Below are 22,156 nucleotides of genomic sequence, written 5' to 3'. Positions count from 1 at the left end.
ATGGTTGGGCTGTAAATAAACTGGGATAGCGTCCTAATGGAACTGGAGTCGTTCAAGTGCTCCTTTCTCCTCATTAAACGCACTCTTCCATGCACTCCGGCCGTATTAGGATCCTTGCATAACGTGTAAATATGTAGACTGTGGGAAGTGGATAATGAATTCAGAAATGCACTCTTCAAAAATTAGAATGACTTGAGAAATACATCTGCACTCTTGCAAAATGGGTGTACACATTTATCCATGTAGGAGATTGATTTGACTGCTCCTTTGCCGTCCCGACTGCCCATTAGCGATGATGATGACTGCTAAAGTATGTGGTTGGAATCAGTTGGTCGCATTGTGGGTGTGGTCAGGAGTACTTTTGAATAGGTCGGGTTGACAAATAAAGCAAATCAAATCAATGCAATTTCTGCGAGATGGCTTCGGAATAATTTATCAGACCGGAACCAACCCATTCAGCCTCTCTGCAAAACCCAGTGCCGTCCTCTCCTCGTGGATTCGCGAGTATTGGGCAAATTTGAAATTTGAATCATTTAAATGTGTTGATGTTGGTCTGGTGGGCCGCAGGACTCAATGGAGTTTTGAAGCATAGGTCCGATGAGGACGAGGAGGACTTCATCTGGAGGAGATGAAAGGCTTTTATTTGGGGAAAGTTTTGAAGCAAATTCAATCAAATTTGGGTTGCTTTGGGTTGACCAAGGCTAACGGCTGACGTGATGGGCAGAGGGAGATAGAAAAGGAGAGAGCACTGAAGTGCAGTATATGTATGGAGTTCGTCTCTCTCTCTCTCCCATTTGTGCACAAGAACGGATGCACAATACAGATTTTATTCAGCATAGCTCCCATCTTCCAACAACGGCATAGGCACACAGCGAGTCTGGACAGGAGAGGGTTTGGTTGTAGATTCCGAAGTGAATTGTAGATTGTAACTCTAACTCATGTTGCCCTACTTCCTTTGTGTTCTCCTCTTCCGTCGCACAATTCCACTCTCCAGCAAGGAGGCAGGCAGGAGTAGTGGTGGCAATAATACAAGTGGTAATATGAACATCAAACTTTCCCCTGACCAACGTGAGATTGGAGAAGAATTCGGAAAACTCAAGGCCCTCTGGTACATACACAAGTAGTATACGTAATGTGGGATATTATCAGGGTGGCATTTGTCCATGCCCGTGATGAGAATTGCGCCTGAATTTTGGAAGCATATTTGGACATATTTATGCATAAGCTGTATCTTTGAAGAGAGAATTATCACATCACTTGGTTTTTGGATTTCTCTAATCCTCACATGTGCGCCGATGAACAATAGGTTTGCCCAATCTGGGGATATTCAGGTCCAGGTTGCTCCACGTATGTGGGTGGCCTTGCCTGGAGATGGAATTTTGGAAAATGTTTATTTTGAACTTGTGCACAGAGTGGGACTGGAATTCAGTTGTTATTTGCTGCCCGAATTGCTGAGCTGGTTCCATATTTCCCATTGAAAATGAGAGAACTCAAGAGTTGCGAGCCCACCCATACAACCCACGACCAAGTGGGGAGCACAATGGAATGTAAATACAAACACAAACAAAAGTGCAAATACAATAAATATGTTTTATTTCCGCCCATCCCAATTCCATTCGAATTCATAAATTGATATCAATATGGGTCACTGGTTTGTGCGAGCCTCACAAACCGGATTTTCATCCAATTTACAATATTTTACATTCGGCTTCTCCAACCCAATCGAGTGTGCAGTGGACAAACGCAAATTGTTTGGAGATGAAATTGCAGAGTTATTGAGAGCACGTTGATAGGTATGTGCTACATGCACTGATAAGCATGCATCCACATCTTCCAATGAAATGGGATTCCCAGTACCCGCTGGTACGGATTATTATTATCGAACCATGTTGACCAAAGCATTTTTACGAATGTGCATATATTAGCGTTTCTGTGCATGTATTTATGCATTACTTCATGGAACTTATTGAAATTGGTAAAAAATGACAGCCTCGCCATCATAGTCTTTGATATTTGGCTTAATGCTAAGAAATCACAACTTGTTATTCGGAGAAAGTAGAATTTGGGACTCGAATCAAACAAATTACCAGCATATTCTTATTCCAGGCAGACTCCACTCATATCTTAATGAGATTATGCTTTTATGTGGCATAGTGAAAGTTGGAGTCGTTGAATCCATAGACTCCGTGAGGTGCGAAAGTGAAATTGCTATCAGCCAACGACTGAATGCATGTATCTTGTGGTACAGAGCAAATCGCGTCGGTGGGTCAAAAACCCTTTCGACATTTCTCGTGGCGTACCATTTATGTGCATTAATTGAAATGTCACAGTTCATAATCTTTAACTGTTATCGAGCAAGCAGAATTTTCTAAGGTCTTTTAATTGTCTGATTTGTCGGTTGAATAATCTACTTGTGTTTTATGCATAGAAAGTGTGCATTATGCGCATATGTGGAGTCTTGTTTCTTTCTGTATAATCTCTGCTTCTCATAGTTGGGCATTCCTTCACACGACATAAACAGGAGGGCAAAGCATTTCCGTATTTGTCGTCTTCCACACATTCTCTCATTTCCCACTTTCTCACCCCAACTTTTTGCAATGCAACTTCATTCCCGTTTTACAAAGTCCAGCCACGTAGGATGCTTAAGGGATGAGTTACACTTTATGTTACACTCATACTTTCCACTGTTCCAACAACCTTTATGACTCGGCGATATTGGTTTGGTTTGCACATTTTCTCTTCTCGACGTGGATTGGATTTTTCATCTAATTTTATGGCACGCAAGGTTGAAAAAGTCTCAAAATGAGGGTGCCACACATCTCTTGAAATATTCTTGATCTTCCTGATTAAATAAGTTGGCTTAAAAAATGTTTAAAAATACCTTCCTTTGCATCGTTATAAAATCAATTTGCCAACGATTTTCTGATAATTTCAGGTGATAATTGTACAAATAAAAAAATGCGAAATCCAGCTGCTTGCATATGTAGTAACCACTACTCGATTATGTTGGGTTACAAAGTTGCTGAGTCTGCAGCTAAGATGATCAATAGCCGTTCATCATTTATTTTCATGCAAACTTGCAATGTTTGTGAAAAACATGTCTGCCATCCAGTCAAAACATTTCATCGTGCAACCCACCGACCGACCTACCGATCGTCGCACCATAACTATTTTAATCATTTCATCTTCCTACATATCCTATAGGATCAGTTTGGTGCTGGACTGTGTGTCAAAAAAGTCATGTCTCATCCACCTCGGATTTCCATTCATCTTTCTCTCCCTTTTTCACTGAACAACAGTTTTTTCCCAAAAATTTAGTTTGAGTGAAACCACATAAACTGAATGGAAGACCGCATGGGAGAGTTTCTATCTTCCTGAATTTGAAAAATCGTCATCTGTCAACCAGTAATCCGCCCATTCCTTCTCCATTTATTCATTACAAGATTAACGGTGTTGGAAGTTGCAGGGCGATGGAAATTTTACGAATAATTTTATTGCTCCATCTCGAATTCTCAACCCTCACAACAATTCTGTTGCTCTCGTTCCGAGCAATGTTTCTGCTCGGGACTATACGTAATATTACACGAGCAGCCATAGAATGCATAAGTCTAAATGACAAAGCATGCCAAACTTTATTCCATTAAAATGCGAATAAAACTCTGCATCATGTAGCTATCGTTTTGGTTGTTATTGATTTCTGGGTTATAACTCGACCCATTGTTTACATCACATATTTGGGAAATCAAGACTGAATTCAGTCAAGGCGATTAGAAAGAGTAGGAATGTGATTCCAAACATATCAAAAGTGATGCTAAAGACGTACAAGGCATATGCAAATATGTAAAATTTAATGCTCGGTGTTAGGCATATTCAAGAAACAGTACGTTTAAAAAACAAAAGGGTTTGTCTAAATATTTGTCATATTTAGATACTATGCATCCTGTTTAGCAAAGTATTTATCTTAGAATTTCATGTGACACCTATTCAATGTTACAGATATGTTGTACGGAAGCGATAAATGCCTACTGTTAATACTTCATTTTATTGGAATTTTGTAAGCGGATTAACATTGACCGGTGCATTGTATTTTTCATTCAAATTTTATAAAGCTCCCCACGAATACTAAAATTACATACAAAGTTATTGAAACACTAATCAAAGAATAAATTCCAAAGATTCCTACAACAAAGTTAAATATTTAATCTTCTAATTTTGAGCAGCAACGAAACATTGCGTAATGATTTTCGCACAGTTCTTCGTTCATCCATTTCACTGTTGTACCTACGTAAGAAAACATTGCAAAAAAATACAAGCTATATGCAAAAATATCACTGATGATATTACCTTCGGGACACGGATTCTTAATACTTTTTTTCTTGCATTTACTTGTCGTGCATTTATATCCCGGAATAGCATCTGTGTCAACCTCGTTATCAGCACTTGCCTCGTCGTCTTGTCCAGCCACATCAATTTGAACATCATCCACATTATCCTCATTCTTTGCACCTTTCCCTGTGATTTTTATGTCTCTGAACATTTCTAGCAACTTTAATATCGTTAGCGGATTAATTACCCTTGCAGCAAGAATATTTTGCCATCCCTGCATCGCACCCCTTCGGAAGCTTTCCGGTTTCGACTGGATAAGGGTCAGTGCACTTCATTTCTTTGCTTTTGGTGCTCTTACATTTAGTTGTGATGCACTCCTCAGATCCTTCGCCTCCTAGACCTTCGGTTTCGCTATTACCTGCACGATTACAAAGATTTTGAATGTTGCATTCTAAAGAAACTACCCGATTTTTGTAGTTAACAGACTACGCACCTCCACAGCACGAAAACTTGGCTTCTCCTTCGTCACACTCGTCGGTAAACTTATCCATCTCCATTGGGAAAGGGTCGAGGCACTTGGCTTCTTTCGTCGTGAGACTCTTGCACTCAGTTGTCATGCAGTTCCCAGAGTTTTGTGCCTCCCCATCTCCGTCCTTACCTGCAAAATTAATTATCCAACTTGAGACAAATATATTTAGCACATTTCCTTGATTATTACAAAAATACGCACCTTTGCAGCAAGAATATTTGGCTTCGCCTGCATCGCACCCCTTCGGAAGCTTTCCCGTCTCGACTGGGTAAGGGTCAAGGCACTTCGCTTCCTTGGTTTTGGTGCTCTTACATTCAGTTGTGACGCACTCTTCAGATCCTGCACAAGTTAGAGTCAATGTTTGAACCGAGGAACGATGAATGTGTCAATAGAACATTGAAAGCCGTCAAAGTTATCAAACAGATTTCTGTTGGCATTGCATTTGAGTTATGAACCATCATGATTCGCCTGATTGGTGCGGAGACACGCCATGTGGAGGATTATCTTAATATCATTACAGCTCAGATATACAATTTTGTAACGCCGCTTTGCCATTTGAGGTTGATGAGATCTCGATAAAACCTCTGAGGCCCCTGACCAGTGTGGGAATGCTCCGTCGGAAAATCAAAATAAGCATAAACTTACCCTTAGGTACAGTGTAGACCTGTGGCGTAAAGTTCGGAGGAACTATTAGTCCTCCGTAGCGGCAACATCTGAATTGTGCTTGGTCAGGTGGGCACTTACCAGGAACACTTCCGTAATGAAAAGTACCTTTCAAGAAATCGTCGTCAGTTGCGTAAATCTCAAACTCCAACGGCATCTTAGAAATTGGTCTTACCAGCTTTGCATTTTGCTTCCTTTGTTTTTATACTCTTGCACTCGGTTAGAGTACAAATTCTGGATCCTTCGTTAATGTCGGGTTTTATTCCACGACCCAGGCCTAAAAATATCAAGAATTGCCGAGTAACACCAGGATGAACTTGTTTGTGAGTGTGACAATGAAAATATGTATGTGACCTTTGCAGCACGTATAGCGTCCATGATTTTTGGGGCAACCTATATTCGTGTAACCTCGTATTCTGTATGGATACATGCATTTTGCCTCTCGAGTCAAAACATCCTTGCATTTGGTGTTGAAGCACCGATCCCCACGCACACCTGAATTTGGGACTTCAATGTCCTCGCTCGGGGCTTAAGCAATTCAGTTATCACACATATAACACATACGGATTGAGCAAGAAAATAAGAATTTTGGAAACTCACTACAGCACAAGTATTTGGCATGGTCCTTTGGACATCCTATGTCGGATTTACTTTTTTCGGTCGATGGGGGTAAGCATTTCGCTTCTTTAGTCAACACACTTTTGCAAGCCGATATTTGGCATTCACCTAAATTAAGTGAGATTCCTTTCAATAATCATCTGATTTCAAGTCAAAAGTGATCTTACCAGAAACAAAATGCCCAACATTGCAAATAATGCCAAGATTTAATAAAAACTTGGCAGGGAACTTCATTTTAAAGTATCGTCAATTTTTTTTGACTTTCTCAATTTTTAATTATCACAAAATGCCAGTGACAAAATTGTCAAATAACCATAACATGTAAATGACAAACATAAAGAAGCATGGATGCAAACTTTGTAATTAAATTATGACCTTTATTTTGTACTTTTGCTTTTTACTTTCTAAATGCTGTTTTATAAATGTAACACAATGCATGGGATGGAAAATGCATTTCCATTGATTATTTCATTGTTTCATGACAATAACAGTATGCCAGCATGTATTTCGAAAATTGAATACAACAATCAAGTGAAACTTATTGTATTGACACAAAGTTTTCAATTGAATTAAGTGGTTGATACGCACCTAATAAATAGAAATTATACATGTATACCTTCGCCAGGCGTTTTTTTTACAGAAATGGCAGAATTCAGTTCTAGGTGAGCTTTAAATAAGGTTGATCTCAAGCATGACTATTTTCGTCACATTTTTTCCGAACTTCCCAAAAAACTTATAACCCGTAGAGAAAACTGCAATTAAAATTTACGGTAATTGAAACTAATGAAAAAGGCTAAAGGCTGAATATGTACTTGTGTAAATGGACACAAGGTTTCTTGAAATCCACTTCTTATTTTCATCTCAATATTTCCGATCCTTCTTTCCTTCAGATATTATTCAAAGGTATATGTGCATACTTATTTATTTTTGTACTATTGAGCACCCTTCTCTTGCTTTCATGATGCTCAAAATATATGCAGGTAACAGTTAATCAAATTAGATCTGCTTATTTTCATACGCTTGTTGCGAGTTCTTTTGAAAATTAGTCTGATTTTGAGAAAAGGGAAGAAACTCGGTACCAAATATTTAGTATCAAGAGGGCCCAAGACTAGATTATGTAAGGAACCTGCAGACACGGACAAGATGCACTGATTGAACTTAATTCCCATTATTAAGTTCATAGAAAACATAATTTGTTGTTTGAGCCCGGATATATGTACGTTTGTCAATTCACTATGATTTGCAACAAATGGTGCCATTCGTGTTGAATCATAATTGAAGTATTCTCGTCGACTTCAAACAAAATTACGATTCCAGAATTGAAAATAAGTTTCATGTTTTTGAGGTACGATTTCCAAAATACGTGATTTCTAAATTATTATATACACTTACATACACTTACATAGTTCAAAATTTTGTACACCATGTTTGAGTCAGTGCATTGGTAGGTAAACAGATAATTATGGGGATATTTATATCGCGTCGACTTGTGATACAAAAATGATCAGGGTCCATTTTATTATGCCAAAGTTTCAAGTAGTCTCTGAAGCAGGTGCTTGAAACTAAAACTCAATCTCAAAATTTTAGCGAGACTTCATTTCTCTCAAGAATTGAGCTAATTACTTTCCAAAGACGTTGAGCTATTCCACACGGGCTTATTTAACCAAATCACCCCTCCCGAATCCAATCTCGCTACTCTGATCATAAGTTTTTACACTTAATTCTTATTCCGAACGGAGGCTCATCTTTGCATAAAATTAAAAGTTGCGAAAGTGTCGGTAATGGTAAGTGGATGAGTTGCGCTTATCAACCCACCAACGCACTTTTGCATACGCACCGTATACGTATGCAGATGAGCCACTCAAAACCTATCCCAAATTAAATTGAGTTTCTGGGGGATTTCTCATTTAACTTCCACTCCTCCACTTAATACATGCTCCAAGAAGAAAAAAACAGAGATAGTCGCCAATCACTCACCCAATTCAAAATTAAATTTTTGGAGAAAGTTTCCAGAAAATATTTCTATTTTAGTTGTATTAGCGTATAAAAATAAAATATGTATGACTGGAATGAGCAGAAATGTTTCATGCACTAATCACAATTTGATCGAACCTCTCACCAGAAATGCATTTAATTCTACATGCACTTCCATGTACATCAACTTTTTGCAGTTCCATAACTTTCTCTTGACAAATTTGTATACTTTATGGTTTAGTTTGACATTTCGTCATAAAACTTGAGCTTATCCATGTTCACAAATCTACTGCAGACAGAGTGTAGTTGGGCTGCATTTGGTTTAAAAAAATGATATAAGCTGCATCTATGTAAATCTAGAATTGCTTAAGAGAGCGACACCGCATAAAAGCTACATATCAAAATGTAAGGATTGTAAAATGTCGTTATTCAATTTGGAAACACATTTGGACTTGTTTCAGCATTTGTATGAGCTTAAGTAGACTTGAAATACTTCAAATTCTGGAAGCCGTGCCACTCGCAAGTATCAACAATATATTTTCCATCCGAACCAATAAATCTTTTGCGAGGAAGGATTGAGCGGAAAAGCGAAGGCAGGAGAGGAAGGAAGGAATCGACTAACAACCAGCCAACCACCCTCTCCCAGAATCCTCTCCAGAATTCCAAAACTCCGTACACAACCTGCCTCCCATGCTTTCACCCTCTAAACGAATCCAATTCAACACCAACTGTATCGATTCAGCCTCTCCGATACACACACATTTCCAATTTTCGATATAACCACCGATAAGCGATCCTTTCATGTAAACTTGTCCCATATTTTATATTGTTGTCCTTCCCTGTCAAGTCCTACTTAGCCCTCTGCCCACATACCACACACACCTACCTCACTTTCTCCCACATACGTGAGAGACTTCTAATGTGTGGCCTAAATACTCGCAAGAGAAATTTATGCACAGTTTACAACGCCAAGTCTGCCATAATTCCAACAGAGGTGCCAAGTATTGAATCCTGGTGTCACTTTGGAGCCACTTTCGCCACGTATCAAACTCCTTCCTTTCCTCCAGCCGAAGACGGTGCGGAATGCCAAAGGACGCTCGTATATCAGGATCTGCTGCGGTATCGATGGGAATGCAATTGACCGTGTTGTTTCGGGGCATTAAAGGAACGTCCACGAGTTTCTGCAGATTAATTCAGTGCTACGGATCGTAATTTTTCATGGTTTATGAAAAGATTAAACTGCTGAAAATAATCTCGTTTTTATGTGTGCGCCTGTTTGCTGTCTTCCCGTTATTATTGTTTAACAATGTAATTTGAGAATGAATGCCAAGTCAATGTAGTACGTGAGACAGCCATTTCTAATTTTGGAACGATTGAATGAACAAGAATAAGGAAGAGGAAGATGTGCTTGAAATAATATTTGGAATTGGATCGGTTCGATATTCAACTCTGTATTCCACTGGTTCAAAATTTGAAGATATTGAGTGACAGGTGGTGTAACTACACATAAACTGTGCATACCAATAATGACAACGTGCACCTCAATGTCACTCTACGTCTAATCATCATCTGTTTGTTTGCAATCGTGGAAGAACAATTATTATTCGAGCCACAAGTCTAATTATTAATGACACCAGCCGCTTATTGTGATCCTTCTGTCCGTCTGCTCGAATCAGGATATCATTAGAACTCCTCAACATAATCAAACGCTATTTTCGCCATTGTGCTTCTAATTTTTAGTTCTCGGTTGAGTTCGATACCGGGGTCAATTGGACTACCCCACACAGCGCCGGGGGTGTGATCAAAAATTAAACTGAAACTTAATTTTCATATGGAGTGTCATTTTACAGGAAAACGTCAACGTCAATATTTTTGACCTCCGACCGACCGGTCAAATGTCAACAATTACATAATTGTTATACCTGTATGGTGTCATTTAAAAAGAAATTTCGATCGGTTTGACGCCACTTTTTTATGTTCGTTTGACACGGTTTATTTTCTTTCCCTGCGACCTATGATGAGTTATACATTCATAGATTTCTGAATCGCAATACATAACTACCCACAGAAACGACGGAGTAGGAAAATATTTGTGGGTATAAAAATTGCCCCTCAAAGATCATTTAATCATCCTCGTCCATTCGTTGGTGAAAACCAATGATCCGTGTCATGAAGTGATAAAGTCTGCCACCAAGGCCAAATGTAAATACTTACCTAACTGGCGACTTTCCGACCAAAACTGCAAAAAGCAGTTACGCAATGGGTACAGCAAACTGGCCCAAATTTGTACACATCGCTTCCATCCACATAAGCAAAAATCAACTCTAAAGTTCTGGCTCATAACGGAATTACAGTTCGTAATGTATTCACTGTTTTCAGGAGTTCATTCCTACGTTTCAATATGGAAACTAAAAAAACCACTCACAAACCTGCAACTGAATGTCTAAAGAAATCTCCATATTTTTGCATTGCAATGTGATCCCGGAGTCACGGGATGATCTCTCTCGCATCCGATCCATCCATCGGAGGATATTATTTGTCTCAAAGAAAGGAGATAAAATGACACGGGAAAAGACTTGACAGTTTTTATTTTTGTGACCCAACCCCACACGGAGAATCCTCTTTTCTCGAAATAATTTCTATGTTATCAATACGCCCCATTGGCTGCTCATCCTCCTCCTCCTGCTGCTGTTTCCTATTGTGCCTGTCACACAAAAAACCTCTCCCGTTGTTGCTACTTGGTTGGAGGAAGAATTCGAAATATTTCCGAGGAAGCAGATGAATTTGATATGAAGACAGAGAAAGAAACCTTTTAGATTCGATCATTGATTCCAAGATTTGATCCCATTTCTGATTTCAGATGTCTCGACGTGTGCCTTCTCCCATGACGGATGATAACTCTTAGCTTTTAAGATTTCTCTGCTTAGAAAATATCAAAATCAAAAATGTCGGTCGCTCAAGTTGGGTTCCATCGTCATCCTCGAAATGAAGCTCGTTCAGCTTGTTCTATTTTCTACTTTTGTATCCCTTGCATTGGCTCCTTTGATTACGTATCTTTACAACAAAAGGAAAAGCACACATGTGTAGATTTGCATATTTATGTAAAAGGTCATAATTGATGATGGGAAATTACAGGTGGACTGTTAATTACTGGCGTAATTTAGTGGCAGAGTTTTATTTATTTTTATGTATGAATTACTTTCTTATGCGAGCTGTACAAAGTTTTTGATTGCACTTGGCTTGAATTTTTGGGAAAATACGGAACCCACGCAGGAAACTTATAGTGAAATGAATTGATGACACGTCGCCTTTTAATCTCGCTGAGGACCGACTGCGAAGATGTGGGGGAGCCATTTAGCCCCATTATTGGCTTAATCCTGCCACTCCGCTTTCAATACTTGATACTTGATGCTCCCCACATTTCAACATTCAATTAAATCCACGACGACCCAACATTCTAACAAAGTTTGGATTGAAGTGGAGTGCAGTATCGTATGTAAGGGCATTCTAATTAAGTTTCCTTCGCCACCATCGCCCCATGACCCATCCTTCCTTCCTATGGTCACCGTGTTGTACCCTCACTCCCACACTTCGTACGGGAAATGTCATCAGCAGTGAACAATATCCTCGTCTTGACTTTTCCACCCTGTGCACATACACCACGCCACGAGAGCCAACTCATTTAAAGCCAAGAAGCTGTAGTCTAGTAAATTTCATCTTGGCGTTATTTTATTATTTCCTGTAAGTGGAGAAAGTCAGGTATCCAGTGGCGAGGCGCAAAGCGAGAGCGATCCATGCACAACCCACACAAATTGAAACCATGTGTTTGCACTATTGGACGAAGCGTCCGAAAACATATCACATGCAATAATATCAATTTATTTAGCATTCTCGTCGTTTTTATCATTTTTTAAAGTTTTGATATGGAAAGTTTTTATTTCTATCAATGCTGTGAATATGATTTTGAATTTTTTTGAACGGTGACCAAGTTTGTGCATGACATCGAAGACGACTAGTTAGTCGAACTAGTTGGAATTATCCCAAGGTACCACTTAAAGCATTGGTGACTCATAACAGTCAGAACAAACTGTTTCAATCAATTTCAACGAGCATTGAGCCGCTCTATGAGGTCGTTTATGTACGACAAACGAGGTGAAAGCTATGGAGTAGTAACTACACAAAAACAGTTATCCTCTTATTGCCATTTTCCGACTTTCTAGCTCCTTCTTATCCTCATAAAAACAGGGCTGTTTTCCTCCCAAGAAGTCCAAGGAGCATTCTTTGGTGACCAACCCACAGCCTGTTTCAGGTTCAAACATCAGGATGGATAGAAAGTCTAGGTTTTTGGCCATGATTTCTGAATTGAACTAACGGATTCGACTTGTACGTGTTCCCGGAAAGAGTGAAAGCAACAAACCCCTCCTGCTTCAATTACTCTTCTCAACATTATGTACATTTCTGTGGGGCGAGAGGATAATGCCGTCTCCGAAGCCACCAACGTGGTCTGGCTCTGCGTGTGCGATTGTTTTATTAACACAAGTCCATAACTCGACAAAAGTTATGGCCATGTACATACTAACTTAAATATGTACTTACTGCACTTTTATGTCCATTCATTTTTGTGTTGTACAAATTGGGGAGGAAATATTCAACTTTTTTAGTGCAAAAGTAGAAAAATATCCGTGGTTTCTGGCCAGAATAACATAAAGCAAAACTGCAATTGAGTGAGGTCGAAATTGACTGAGATGTTTCACTTTTTATGGAATATGCGCATACTCAAATAGTGAAGGAGAAATTCTACTCTTTCAATAAATTGTAATGTTTACGGATTACGAGAGCCATTTTTACACTTTGGACTCTTGGCTTTATTGCACATTGGAGGAAATATCCGTTTACGTTTACTGCTCTATTCAACAAACAAGGCCACGCAGCACGAGGAATGGAAGAAGGAACGAGCAGAGCATGTAGCGATGCATGTCTTTATTCGCTTTAGGGCCTATTTCCGATACATAAAATGATGTGATTTGCCCTTTCGTCAGTTTATTGTGCAAAAGTGTGTCAGTTTTTTTGTCCAAAAGGGAACAATCAAATATTAGTTTTCTCTTCGAAACAATATGTTTTGCTCGATTTATTCGACACTGTAGAAGAAAGTTTAAATATCTGCACAAGCAAAATATACGACCAAAGCTGAATGTCAATATATTTATGTAGGGAGTGAGCTACTACTCTTCCGTGCATGCTGCTTTTAGTTTCAATTATTCCATGTGGATAAAGGCTGGACGATAAATGCGAGTGATGGATGAGCATTTATCTGCAGAGTCGTCTTTCAGGATGTTATCATATCTTTGTATAACAAATTTTAGGTCCAGCGAGCTGTGGTAGGGACACAAATTGCATTTTCCTTGGTAAGTATGCTGGTTGATTGGTTGGCTGGTTGTGGAGTGGGGGATGAAGTAGTAGCCATCCACTCACTCCTCTCGAAACGCGTCGCCATCGAATCGACATGCACAAGTTGACGACATCTCATCACAACATCCCCCCGCTCGTAATGTGACGCATTGTGTTTATTTTGGGGAGCGTTGTGCCAGCAGCAAGCAAATAAAATGCCGACCACGCGAAATCCTCGACGTGGAGATTCAAATTGTGGAGAAAACCTCAGCTTGTTATTGGAGATACAGGCTCAGCCCTGGTAGGAAATGGAGCAGCGGTTTGTCACTGTCACTGTCAAACGGGAGTTAATGTATTTGATAGGAATAACGAATATGCTCACATAATAGGAAGAGGCATTGACTTTCCTCGCCTCTCAATCCTGTCAATGTGCGCTCATTCATTTTCCAAAGGAGAGAGAAAGTGGATGAATGACTGCCTCCTGCTGCATCAATACCAATAACCCAACCATCCTCGCTCGTGATCATGATGACGACGACGACGATGGTGATGCGACATCAGAAGAAGCTCTGCCTCCTTGCACCCAACCCCAAACTAAGTACATATTTCGAGTAATTCCTAGTGATAAGCCATCATTAGAGCTTTTAACAAGTCGAATCTGACTGAAAATTATGCACTCCCGATCTCATTACTTATTAATTTACAAAACACCCTTATTGGAGAAACGCTTCACGTGTAATCCCAGCCATTGTGGGGATTCGGAGCCTTTTGATTTGTCAAGTCCATGATACGAAAGATGGAAACTTGTTCCAGTGAAACTCGGATAGTTATTTAGCCACAAAAATATCAAAGGAGAAGAGCATTATTAAATGTGCTCGTCCTTTGTGCGAGTCTGGTGAAAGTGATGAGAAGGATGATTGCCCCTTTGATATTACATCAGTTTGCTTCACAAGACCTGAATTATACGTAGCGTAGCAAGATGGTCATTCATCCGTGGAACTGCTATTAGAACTGCGGTAGACAAGACAAGACAAACCGTGTATGTACATGCACATGTCTGCAGCCACATATTCTCAAGACACACGTACTTATACACATTTGGTGGTGAAGTGAATGCGCTTATAAATTCAAGGCTCGACTGAACTAGGGATGCGCATAATTTTTCTTCTCGAGAATCGACCATGAACATGAGAAATTGCAGAAATTCGTAGCAGCAGCTTTCTTTCATTAAAATATCGTTTACCACCCAAGTGACCTCGATAAAATATAATGATCCATTTTTAACCCAACCCATGCATCCGCGCGTATTGATCAGACTTCGCCTAGTGTCAAACTCATTCATTCACCCATCAAAACCGAGGACTTTCATAATGCGCAAAATAAAATGGGTATGGTTTCCGAGTAATATTTTACTTCATGCTTCTCAAGATCAGCCCAGACATGCTTGGATATTGTAGACCGCTCGGTTACCATTTCCGTGAATAATACCCCCCTCCAAGTAAGTTTTCCCATGTATGTATAATGAGTCGATTTAAGTGGGGACGGTCCTTTGTTCTTGTAAACTTTGTATGCTTATTTCACCTCAAAATGTGGTGAATCAGTCATGCCTTTTTCCATCCACACGGATTTTGTGAGTCCTTGGGCTGCGGTTTCAGAATTTCTGAAGGCGTCCTTGGCTTTTCAAATTGTCACTCGAATTTCCCATCAGACGTCGCGACGTCAATGTCCATGTGTCAACATGGCATCTACATTTCAAGTGGCTTCCACTCAAATCAGCCCAACCTAACCACTCCTCATCCACTCCCAACTTTGACACTTGACAAGTTTTAAGAAGACCAAAATCAATTTAAAATATGTTCATCTCATTCAACACAGTTTTTGTGGAGTCGCCTGGAGCTCAAATTTCTGAAAGGGATGGATTAATCAAATTAACATTTCCTAATCTCACCTGTCCTCCAAATGGTAACATACTCTCCAAAGTTTTGCAGATATTCTAATTAGCGAAAAAAATATATTATCCCCTTGTTCACATTAGTGGGCCAAGTTTTGCGAAACTTTTTTTCGCAAAAAAAAAACTTTTTTTACTCATCTACATTCAAGATCTGGGAGAAAAAACTTTGTTTTTTGCCAATTCAGATTTGAATAGAAATTCGACATTTTCGACATGTGGAAAATCCATTTCCAGATTCAGGTTATCAACATATGTAGCCGAGCTTTATGTAGTTTCGTGTGTACAAAGGTCTTCTCTCTCTCAACGGAAAAGTTAACTTTTGGCAACTTCGTATTTACCTCCTCTTGAATTTGAAAAGAAAATGAAATTCGCGTCGAGGCAGAATCGACTGAGGGAAAGGTTCCGGTCGAGGAAAGTAAGTAGGTAAGCAAAGTGAAGTCACAGCCGCCAGGCCAAGTTCCCTGTCCGAAAGTCCAAACGACGATGGAAAAGTTGGAAAGAACTCGTCGACTCGAAAATCTCAACTTTCATCATTGAGTCCGGAAATGAAATCTTATCGCTCTCTTGTTTCCTGTAAAATTATGCAGTTATTATTCGCCCAACCAGTGCATATGCATTTACTAGTACTAGTGATTATGCAGATTTAAATACGTGTCCGATCCAATGTGCAACTTGTAATTTTCGAGTATTAATGTATATACACATGTCTTGTACCTTTAATTGAAAAGATTTTTAAAATTCCAATCGAAAACTTTTTGAATGGTTTTGAATCTGCACTTTTGGAATAAATTTGAGGTTATTCGGAAAGGCTGATGGTAAAAGTTTTGGTTCTATTTTAGTTCATGCCCTTTAGCCTAAAAAGTCTGAACTTTTAGGACCTGACCATCCTCTCCCGTGTCATGTCACCACTGGCCTGGTTTTGATTTGTGGAAAAAGGGAATCGTGCCCAAGAAATGAAACAGGGTCCGGATGTTCCCTCACAAAAATGTGGTGCGACCCTGTTTCCTGTAGAAATGCTGAGACAGCTCCAAGATTAATAGTGGAAAAGTAATTTGTCACACGGAGAAATAAAGAATGGACAAAATCGCAAAAACTTAAAACATTAAGCCCAACGTCGAGCATGATACAAATCTTTAAAATCTTTAAATCCTTGCTTGCTTAGAAAACCATTTCGTTCCCGTTGGCTTTAGCCCGACTACAGAGAAAAGGTTGGTTGCCAAACGTCTGGACATGAGCGAGAAAAAAAGTTTATAGAAAAATCCTTGTTTTTTTCAAAGAGAAAGTTTTGAACTTGAGTTTGTGGAGATTAAATAAAATGGGAAGGAAATACGTAATGCGAATGTGTACTTTTTACGTAAACTTTTCCAAGAAAAATATTCATACAATTAAAACTTACTTTGTATTCCCAGGCTAATTTTCAAAATAACTTGTAAATAAATAATTTCGGATGCAGCCAATGCGATAAGAATATAAGAACTTATCGGTAACAAGTAATAATCATGAGATAGAAATAACTTGATTTGCCACTAATCTAATAATAATATGGATGCGAGAACATATAAAAACAATTCAGTGTGCGATTGCATTTCCGGAATTGATAATTCAAATTTAAAGTTTTTCGAAATACGTGCTTATAATGAGATAATTGTATGCATAAGAAAAAGTTTTTGCTTCTTTGAGCAGCGATTTATTAGAAACTTTTTGCTCACGGATTTGCTTAAATATTTCCTCGATTGCATTTTCTACAAACTGATAACTGTAACTGGGATCCGATGGCAGTCGTGTGTACGCAAAGGAGACATGGTGGTAAACCCAGTGCATTTCTTTCCTGTGGTTACAAATAAGAGGAAGGAAAGCAATAAAACTTTTGCTTATCTTTCTCGCCTCCTGTCGTAGAGTGAGATTGAACCCTCTTCGAATCTCTCTGAGATATTTCAAACTCTGCTCCAAATCTACAACTTGAGACATTTTTTGAAGCATTTGCAATCCCAATCACAATAGAAATCGTGTCTTCTCAGTCACAGATAGTCGGTTACAAATGGGATATATCTCATCTTTAAAATTTTATCGGGCACTTTGCCTCCTCGAGAACAGCCAACATGCACAACCTCATCGACTCGATCCTCTCTCCAACAAACTCTGAACTGCTCCATGGATGGAAACCTCAATTGTATATTCCGTTCGTAATACAAGAAGATGTGTGGAAGAAAAATTGCTAGTTTCCTAAAAACTTGAGATTTCAAGGAGTTGCTGTCGTTATCTGGTTACAATCTTAACAACTCTCCCACTACCAAAGCCATTCTTACATATGTGGCAGCAGGCCTCGTCTTCTGTCTGCTGCAGATAGCAAATAACAGTTGCAGTTCCTCTCCTCGCTCTGCATATCGCCTGTCGCCTACTTGTGAAAATGGATTTCTAAAAAAAGTTCCCAAAGCGCTTTACATGTTGTTGAACTCTGATAATATCGTGTTATGCATACGTTCCCTTAATAAAGTGGGCGATGTTCTGCCCATACGACGTATTTATTTAGTTCGATCACGCGGTATTTGCCCGCTCCATTTGAGATTTATTACAAATTACAATTACAAATTGCACTCGCCTTAAAATCTTTGGGACGTCTTTAGTCGTAGTTGCTCATACAAATCACCCGACACGCCAAGAACCGCAGCTATCGTTGTATCGTATCATTTCCTAATTAGAATCCTAAGATTCCTGGCCAAGGAGCAACTAATCTCGGGCTCTTGTGGTTGATTGCATTTCACGGAGTTGTAAACAAGAGGAGGAGGGTTGGCTCCATTTGGAAATTTTGAGGAACACTGCCAGCACATCCACCACCGATTGAACGGTCCCTTTGTGCATGGCATTCTTGCTCTCCTTCTTATCGAGGACATTGAGCGAATGGAGGGAAACCAAGTTTGGTCGCCGTGTTTCTTTAAATTTTGTCATGTCTGGCGTGAAGGAGAATGCAATTTAGTAAATGAAGTCAAATCAACTATAAAATAGTGATGTTGATGCCAACGAGGTCTCAATTATTTTCACAGACACACACACGACAACAATCACGTGTGTCTGGATACATACGGACATATCGTCTCGCGTCTGGAGCAGAGTTTTTTTTGCAGGACGACGAACGGGGACAGAGTTGGGCAGGTCTAGCAAGTGAATTTGTTGAGATAATCAGCTTTCTCCTGCGGAAACCAGACTTATCTCTCGCTCGCTCTTGTTTCTGTTTGCTCATGTTTTGTTATGGAGAAGAAGTAAAAGTAATAAAAGAGAGGAAGCAGTAATCTTTTTCCACTCTGGAATCTCTGTAGAGTAAGACATGTGAAAAACAAAGTGCGGGCTATAAAAACACTTAATGCTCCTCCAATAATTACGCCCATAAAACATCGGTTTATCTTCCATTTGTATCATTTAAATGTTTATTTCAATTGAAGTTCAACCACCGACGCCGCAATTCCGGATAAAAGGATAGACCTTCAAATGAAATTAGGTAGTTTGCCATCTCATTCCTGAAATTTACTGGCCTCTTAACCATCCCCGGAGCCGATGTGAGAGAGCAAAATCTCCGTACTTTTTCCCCACACAAGTAGGACGGCTGTTTGGCTAACGATGGTCGCATCATGTCAGGTAAACTAGACACAAACTTTTACTTTTCGCAATATCCTACCGAATAAAGAACTGCCTTCGAGCCACCATAATCATTCCTCCTTAAATTCATACATTCCGCAAATGGATGAGACTAATGATGGGAAAGTCATTCATTGAGCAGTATATTCACATTTTTGAGCTGAGACGTGTACAAATTCTGCCATATAGCGAAAGTAATATCGACCCGCAAACCCCACATGTCTGGTTGACTTGATTGGACGGCCTTGATAAATGTGCGCCTGTATTTTCCTCCAAAAAAGATGTAACAGATTGGGTGTCGCCTTCACCCCGTGAACAAATACAAGTTATCGAGTGTCAGATCCTCGGACACGGAAGCGTTCATCAGATCGAATGTGGCCATGAGGTGACATAAGTGCTGCGTTAAGGTAACATATAGCCCCCAAATAGGCACGAATGGCTTAACCGCTACCGTCTTCTGGGCAGAACTTTAGATAAATTCTATATAGAACGTGTCTTGGTGATGCTGCTGGTCTCGGGAAACATTGACCATTCTGCTGCTTGCTACTTGTAAAATAAATAAAAATAAGAGTTTGAGGATTCATTCCCTTTCTCGGAATCAATCAGCCGCCATCATTCACCCGTTTTTCTTGCCAAAGTGAAAGACCTTCCAACTAAACGCGTACTCACCTCGTCCGCACTAATCTCACCACCACCGCACTGAAAAGACGAGTGGAATGAATGAATTGGCGAAATTCGACTACTTTTATCGAACTTTGTCTTCCCCATTTTCTACATGAGCCAATCTAATCTAATCTTTTAACGCTGTCTAAAAACCCCTGCCAACCAACGGTCGAGATCCACCAACCCTGTTTCCCTACCAGTTCTCCGCCATACGCACAATTTTCTATGTGGATGCCGTTGAATTAAATTAGAACCCTTTTAACCCGGGATGATGTCATCCACCCCGTTTTTAGAGGTGTTAGTAGGTCAATAAATCGGAGGGATTTGCGAAAGCACGTCAATAAAGCGTACAATGCGGCAGTAATAAAAGTTTAACGAGTCAATCTGGCTGCTCCATTGTCAATTCTAATTTAAAAATTTGTCACAGTTCCCATCAAACCCTTTTAACCCTTTAAACTGTAACGACGACAATAGTCGTTTTATAAGAAATGGTTTAATTCGGGAGTACGACAAAAGTCGTCTTCAAAAATTGTGGTCATGGCGCGGAAGGACGACAATTGTCGTTTCTAGGAGGTCATTGATTTTCACCAGTTTCTCTCCGCGACCTAAAATTTGTTGAAATTTTGAGGGATTTCTCCTATGCCAACACAATGCTAAATTTGAAGATTTTCTTCCCGAAAATTTGGATATTTCCCTATACAACTCAATGTTAAATTTTTGATTTTTCAGTTTTTCGAGTTTTATTAAAAACTCCTGAATTTCTCCTCCCGCACCATGACCACAACATAAATATATTGTGTCCCCGCACGATTGCTTGACATTTAGTATCTAGGTAACTCTTGTGTCTTTTAACGGTTGCGACAAATGGTGGAGTTACAAATAAAATAATTATTTTTTAAATCGTTGGTACACGTCCCATGGTCGTGTGTACCAACGACTTTGACCTTTAATAACTTTTGAATGGGCAGACATAGAGATTTAATTCGTTAAGATGAAATCATCGTAATTTTTAGCTTGATTTTTTAAGATCAAAATCTCGAGGGTACTATTTCGAAAATTAAATTTGAAATCCCAGTGTGCAGCGTTTGTTTAGCCCGAGTCAGGGTCAGTGTCAGCTTCTAAACTTTAGTCAGACGACCTGCACCAACTACTATTCGTAATCGGCAAAAATGTTCCCACAATCCAGCATGCAAAATTTCAGCTCCTTGACCAATTTTAAAACCAGTACGGGTCTCAGTCTTCTGGGCTGGGCCCACAAAAATATTCATATTCGATGAATATGAACATTATTCATATTCTTTAGTCTGATGTGCCCTTACCCATGATACCGAATTTTATTTTTATTCTACCAATATAAAAAGCAGCGTGGGTCACCTTGTTAAATCTCTGTGGAAAAAATCTTAATATTTAGTTCATATTTTTCAATCTGGTCTACCCCCACGGGGTCGTGCCAAATTTCAGTCTTCTACGAGTGTCTAATTTCATCTTTTTAATACAATTTTTGAAAATCGATATGGGTCACCCCCTTAAAGGTCCCTCCACATAAAAATGGTACCAATTTCAATTCATATTCTTTCATCAGGGGCCATTAGCAATCTCTGCACTAATTTCAGCTCGATGGATAATTTTCAAAAATCGGTATGGTATCGGGTCCCTCCAGTCGGAAATTTTCCCAATTTAAATTCATATTCTTCAATTAGACACCATTAGCAATCTCAATGCCAGTTTACAGCTTTCAACGAGGATTTTGAAATACTCCACCCACCCAGATGACCACCACAGGTCAACCACTTAATTGATTTCGCCCATCTTCAAACTTAACTCCTCATTTGTCACATACTACATGTATACCAAATTTAAAGTCGCTAGGCCGAGTTTAACGAAAGTTATCGTAAAATGATCGGACGGACAGACAGACGGACAGACAGACGGACATGACGGTTACAAAATTACATTTCCAAAACTGTAACCAATGGCATATTTTCAACAATTTTTAGTTTTCTAAAAATGAAAATTTATTTTGTAACTCGGCCATTTGTCGTAACCTTATAGATTGATAAAGTGTCAAATAATCTTGGTGTCCCCGATTTAATGCATTTTCTTGTCGTCAATCATACACGTTAAAGGGTTAAGGATTATCTTGTAAAGCCGATGCCTTGACTCTTGGATAAATTATTCATTAAAGAGGAGAAATGAGGGGAAAGTGCAATTCAACAACTCCAGCCAACCCACCACCACCAGTCCACAAAAGGAGAAGCAAAAGCGAGTGAAAACTGAAAACCCGTCCTCGCAACGTACGTACGTAACTTGTGACAGGCAGTAAAGGAGGAGACGAGAAAAAGAATTCTGTAGATTCTGTCAAGTGAAGAATGACACCAATGACACCAATTTCCCTCCGACTTATCTGCTAAACA

General features: G+C 39.4%; 1 protein-coding gene across 1 annotated transcript; it reads right to left on the bottom strand.

Annotated features, from left to right (window-relative positions):
* Positions 1–4,064: 4,064 nt before the first annotated feature.
* On the bottom strand, positions 4,065–21,065 carry LOC118438736. Its single transcript, XM_035859435.1, has 9 exons — positions 21,062–21,065; positions 5,873–6,046; positions 5,694–5,795; positions 5,501–5,626; positions 5,057–5,194; positions 4,820–4,984; positions 4,574–4,744; positions 4,345–4,512; positions 4,065–4,281 (listed from the first exon to the last, which is right to left on the bottom strand). Exons 1-9 carry the CDS (start codon positions 21,063–21,065, stop codon positions 4,199–4,201), a joined length of 1,131 nt encoding a protein of 376 aa, XP_035715328.1. The 3' UTR covers positions 4,065–4,198.
* Between the last annotated feature and the right edge of the window lie 1,091 nt (positions 21,066–22,156).

The sequence above is a fragment of the Folsomia candida genome, unplaced genomic scaffold (assembly GCF_002217175.1).
Source record: "Folsomia candida strain VU population unplaced genomic scaffold, ASM221717v1 Fcan01_Sc025, whole genome shotgun sequence".
In the NCBI taxonomy this organism is placed as follows: Eukaryota; Metazoa; Arthropoda; class Collembola; order Entomobryomorpha; family Isotomidae; genus Folsomia; species Folsomia candida.
Note: the sequence above shows the minus strand (reverse complement) of the source record. Positions and strands in the feature narration are given on the sequence as shown.